Genomic DNA, 6,034 nt, shown 5'->3' on the forward strand with positions numbered 1-6,034 from the left:
AGGGAGGTCATTGAGAATCTCAAGAGTATGATCAAAATAGGTGCCGGCTGCACTAATCTCCCTTTAAAATTCACCTAATACAACTGATACTAACTTGACTGAGAAATCATTCGAGGTTTTCGGAAGTCAAACTGGGCGCATGCCTGCTATCGTGTTTTAGTATCGGGATGGTGAGCCAAAAAAGAGATCGGGATGTCATCCAAGTGATTGGTTCGAAGGTAGCGCTACCGTCGGCAGCAGCAACCTTGCTGGGAGAAGATTTTCTCTTTTGCTCGAATTACTTAGTCTCCTGCGCAGACCTTATATAAGAAATCATTATATAAGATCTGTTCCAATTTTTGGGACTTTGGCAGGGCAACCCCAAAAGACCATATAAGGAAATTTCTGGGTCGCGTCGGATCTCTCAGCTCGGTGCCACACGCAAGGGTGGCACAGACAAGTTGTGTAGGTTTTCATCTCTGCTGCTGAATTCTTCCTGCTTGTGCATAACAAATTTACTCTGCCATTCTATCCTGCATCCATGCTGTATTTGCGACACAAAATTGTGATCATAAGAGTATAAGAGAAGTGCATAGCTTTCAAACCGGGACGTCCGCCCCCCACTTGATCAATGAAACTTGTCAGCATTCTTGTCCGTGAAGAGCCCGTAAAATTGATATCGGAGATAATTAATCTGCATCTCACAAAGATCAGCGAAAGGCCGGCACAGACTGAGTTGGACGAAAGATGCAACAGTGGCCAGGGCCACTGTGGCGGAAAGGACTCTCGCAAGCCTCGCTTGCAGACAGCCCATTATATATATTCCTAAAAGAGTGAGAGAAATTCAGTGCAGGGTATGTATATGATGGTTCTGAGAGCGCTATTGAGTGTGTGAACTTACGAGAAGTGCTGGACTCAGAGCAAATACTAAGGCCGACATCATATCTGATATTCATTGTAGAACATGCCATAAGTAGAGCGTTTTCGCTGTCGAGTGCGACAGCTGTTGCGCCGGTGGAGCTGTCGAGGTCCGTCTAAGATCTGTTGTGGAGCGAGCCTGACAGCACCTCCCACGGCTGGATGCTCCTGGTGGCTGCCTTTGTGGCGAGCACGTATCCTCCTGTAAAGAATTCCGGAAAAATGGACCACATGCAATACAACGTGTGTTGTACACATTTCAGTGGTCAAAAATATGTTTGGATTATATTTCCTGGAGGAGACAGGACCATTAACCGTGCGTGGAGCATCCCAAACGACAATTTCGTCATGGCGCCAACGAAGCGCCTGCGCCGACTCACTCTGCCGCTGTCGCAGCGACAGCTGTTTGGCCTGGTTGCGAAAACGCTCTAGTGTGATAATTCGAGCCAAAGCAATGTAAAATTTCGCAGCCCACGATTATAACAGATACGAGGGCACGTCCTGCTCATGGTAAAGTAAGGACAAGAATGGAAACGGGACGGTACGAAGAGATGAGATCTGTGAACGCCAGCTTGCGCCACCTACGGTTATCGCTTCGCTTAGATGAGATCATGGCTTTCGCGTTATCAAGAATTTCCATATATGGTCTTTGGGGGTCACCCCGCCAAAACTGCCCAAATTGGACAAGACTAGCGATAACCCTTTTGTGATGGCGCGGACAAGCGCAGCCCATGCTTATCAATCTGCGACACAGTGTGCAGCTTCCGCTCAAGGTGTCGCACTTCGTCTCGGACCCGCCGTACCCGATCAAGGTGTGTTGTTGCACTTTGTATATACTCCTCTGACTCGGTATGGTAAGTCAGTATAATCAGAAATACTTACACCGGCCGGTAAGTTTCGTGTACAGTCGTGGACAGCCAAACTCGACAAAAACGGAAAATATTTGCAGGGCCTGATCAGCTCGTAAACTTGACTTTCTGATGACAGATTTGGACTCAGGACATGGAGAAACGTCTAAAAACGATGTCGTTTGAATTTTCCCACGCCTTTTTGGGACCCGCCAAAATTTTGGCCAAAAAAAACCGAATTTATAACCGGATTTACGAGCTGGCTGGGCTGCCACTCGTACAGAAAAGCATATGCAAGTATTCCACTTTCTTAGTTTCCTGTTGAAGGTCAGTTAGTTACGATAAAATGCTTGAACCGAGCGAAACATGCCCAGATATACTTTCTGCAAGCCTTGCAGGACTCTGCCAGGAGTCTGACCGAGTTCCCAGTCCTGGCATGGGTCGACCTTGACTGGGGCAAATGCCCAAAGTTGTGCCCAGTGCCCTCAGCACTCTCATTGTGTCCTCGACGTCGGGTATCGTCAAGGATATAATATTGTTGCGGTTCAACAGTTCGAAAGACTCGAGCTCGGCCCCGCATTGCTGCAGTGGCGGTGGCGGGTGGCAGAAACAATTATGGCCGCATTTTAGGCGATTTTTTGGATCTGATTGCGGAATCATATTGGACTCCTCAAAAGGAGTCGATTCACATATTTCACACGATTTTTAGACAACTTTTTGGGGGTCCGCCAAATTTTTGGGGATTTCCCCCCAAAGATTGCTGTTTTAGGAGAGAACGGCTCGTGGAATTCTTCTGAAAAATATTCCCCAGGACCCTCTCAACGAGATCTGTTGATTCCGGTACCTATCGGACATTTCTCACGCCTTTCTCAAATTTGTCAAGTTTGGCTGTCCACGACTGTAAGTGGCCGCGGGTGATCGGGCTGTTGGTGATGAGCTAAGCGACGGGATGTGCGGAGAGAGCGATGGCTCAGAACCAGGATCTGCGCTCATTCTCAGGCCTATCCGCGTACGGACTCTGCACCTTTCGAGGGCAAAGGTAAGTAGAAACCAGATGGGTTCCGTTTGCGTAGGATACATATTAGGACCTAAATTTGACGGTCTTCGAGACTTGCGTCTGTGTTTAGATCGCAAGCCAAACAACCGCTGCAGGGAGCCTTGTGGTGTGGCCCAATAAACCAGGCGCCGCAGGCGAAGAAAAAAGGTCTTCGGCTTTGTGAAAATCCGTTTCGGCATCTGAGCCAGACAGCGAATGGGCGTGAATTACTGCAAGGGCCCGGAGAACAATGAGCGACGAGGAAATTGAAAGCGGTGCCACAGTGCCGCGAATCTTTGCGGACTCATCTCGCTTGCGAGAAACTTACTGGACTTGATCGCCAGTAAGTTTCGAAGCCTTCTTCAGTAAGTTTCCAGTAAGTTTAAGTACGTGCCGAACTTATTGCACTTATTGCTGCCAAACGACAGCCCTTGGCAACTTATCCAGTAAGTTCGGCATCCCTCGTCAACATGTGAGCTCCTTCGCTAATACTTTCCTTGCCCGTGCTCACGATCACGATCTGTTGTTCGGTCTTTTTTTTGACATCGGGAGTACTTTCGCTGTGCTGAAGCCTCGTATCGCTACCATGCATTCCTTCGTGCGGCTGGCAGCACACGAGATACATCTCTCGGGCCACAGTGCCACTCATTCTAACTTTTAATGCCCAATTAATGGTTTCTCCAGACTCTTCCTCTACAATGAGGGTTTCTATAACTTCATATTGGAGAATTAATCTCCAAGGTGTTACATACACATCTACAGATATGCATGAGGGTCTTGGGCAAGGGATTGCTACTGAAGTTCCTTGTGGCACAAGGACTGAGAGCCAAATAGAGAAAAAAACTCGTATATAAATGACACCTCCAGGTATCAGAGATCATTCAGTGTAAGTATGAGGCAAAATACATATTATATAAGCACATATACTGCGAAAGCTCTGAGACGAGAGAGAACGACGAGAGAGCGTTCGAGTTCGCACACTGGAAGCAAAGTGGCGGCGCGCGACGCCCAACGGAGGCAGGTGGACACACGTGGCGTGGCTGTGCCGTGCCGCGGCCGGCTGATCAATATGTGATCGACGGCTGCGGAAGCGCCCGGAAAGGCGAATATCCTGTAAGTTTCTCGAGATAAGTTACCTGGTACCTAACCATCAAGGAGGTTTGGTTCGCCATCCTACCTTCCACTGCGTCCCTCCCCATCTCTCCAGTCTGTGCCGATAACGTCTCAGATCGTCTCACCAACTCAAGGACTTCCACCGAAAAGGATTGCCGCCTCAAGAGCATCTTAGCAAAACCTTGGGTCAGATCGGTGCGCCCTTCACATCCTCCTCCGTCTGAGCTGTCGTGATCGCAACACCGCTCATTTTGGTTATCTGTGCGACGCTATGGGCCGTATATGCTTGAGTCAGTAGGAGATGGTGATTATGCGGGGGTACACTTAGGGTAAAGGTACGTTCCTTCACTGGGTGACTTTCCGTAGGGGGTTTGTGCACGTTCTAGAGACCTAGAACACAGAAAAGAGGCTCAGATCGATTTTTGATTGGCTGAGAGCCTCTTATTTGTGCTTCTGTGCGTATAGAAACACTCCTAGACTGCTACGGAAAGTCACCCACTGTCAGTCGTGTATCTCATTCTTCCTCGTCTCTAGACCATCGTGATTTCTTCTCAGTAGAGAATATAATGTTCTTCGATAGGTAAGCCAATCATCTTGCACGTTTCCATCAAATTTGCCACGACGCGACATCAATGCTGATGTTTGCCGGTGGCTGCTCATGCAACTCCGCAGGCTCCTCCTATCGCGCACCCAAAGTATAGACCGGCCGCGTGTGTACCACAGAACCCCGCAACATAAGGGTCTGGAGAGTTGCGTGATGCAGGGCGGATGGGTAGCGAGATGACTAGCGTGGACACTGGCAGAGCGAACTCTATGAAGGTGCGTATGTCAGTCTCATTGCGGTCTTGTCTGTCATCGTCGAGCACTGTGTAGAGTCATATGACATGGGCTCTCCGGGCTGGTGGACAACGTAGATTTACGCGGCGCGATCAATGTCAGTCTGATGGCGGTGTGAGAGCCGACGATATCTGCAACCACATCACACATGTCGGTGATTGTCGTGCAGAGCGATAGCTTGATGGCAGCGTGCAGGTTGTTTAGCTCCTGTCACCTGTTTATCGTACTCTGCCTCTTTGTCTTATGCATCCAAATTACCTGGTGTACTGGAGAGTGCTTATATGAGTGGATGGATGTGGCATTGTGCAGGGATTGTATGGATAATAGTTGTTGTGGCTCGAGTAGTCTTCGTATGTATAGGGTACTATTTGCTACTCTCGGTTCGATGCAATACTAGCCTATTTTACACATCATGTCCGTATATCTGAGTGTGAAAACCAGTACAGCAATATGAGGATACAGCCCAATATGTGATGCTACAAACCTGCTACAGATGTTATATGGAGTGCTATGGAGGTCTACCGTAGTAGCCGTCACCAAGTGCTACGTAGTGCTACGGTAGCCTTGCGGGAGGCTACATGGTGCAATGTACAGGGGGGGCGTGCAACGGGGCTATCCGGGCTCTGTAGCCTCTGTAGCGCCACATAGCCCCATCCCTTTTTCCTGATACATGCACGTTGAGGACCGGGAAAGCTTTCAGAGCATCGTCATCGACCTCGACGAAGCGGCGAAGGCTCACGCTGACAGAGTCCCAGCCAAGTGATCCGGACCTCGGAGGGAGAATCGAACAGCAACGAAATAAAATGGGGAACGGCGTACCGGTGTGTTTGAGTTTCTACGCCCTCATCTCCTCCTTTTATTCTTGTTCTTCGCATCGCCCTTGCGCCTGCCTGCAATCAGCCATTCGCCCGGCGCATGCAGTCGAGTCTAATTGAGGCAGGCGTCTTCGACACATCATGGTTTCCACAACACATCGGTAGCATGGAAGGGGCGGCTGCGTGGGTGAGGGCGGCTGACAACGCTACGTGTCCAAGGACGCAATCTCGCATGCCTTCAAAAAATGTGAAGAAGTTAAATGAAAGAGGCCCGCGAAACCTTAATATCGACAGAAATGAAAGAAAATACTAACGAATCGCAGCCCGTTCGTCAACGCAAGTGGGTATACGGGACACCTGGTGGGTACCGACACGAGGGTCCCGCGAGCATCATTCGAGCTGGTACCGAGCTCCGAGACAAGCAAAATGCCCAGAAGCGATGGGGAGAACAAGAGAAAAGTTACGAGCGAAATCGTACTGCGATGTAG

The 6,034-nt window shown here is 49.4% G+C and overlaps 1 protein-coding gene across 1 annotated transcript; it reads left to right on the forward strand.

The window, feature by feature from the left end:
- Nucleotides 1-5,143: 5,143 nt before the first annotated feature.
- On the forward strand, nucleotides 5,144-6,034 carry STEHIDRAFT_116761 (uncharacterized protein; the record flags this gene model as incomplete). Its single annotated transcript, XM_007311692.1, has 5 exons — nucleotides 5,144-5,171; nucleotides 5,225-5,312; nucleotides 5,414-5,552; nucleotides 5,632-5,733; nucleotides 5,870-6,034. 5 exons carry the CDS (start codon nucleotides 5,144-5,146, stop codon nucleotides 6,032-6,034), a joined length of 522 nt encoding a protein of 173 aa, XP_007311754.1.

Source organism: Stereum hirsutum (assembly GCF_000264905.1).
Source record: "Stereum hirsutum FP-91666 SS1 unplaced genomic scaffold STEHIscaffold_31, whole genome shotgun sequence".
Lineage (NCBI taxonomy): Eukaryota > Fungi > Basidiomycota > Agaricomycetes > Russulales > Stereaceae > Stereum > Stereum hirsutum.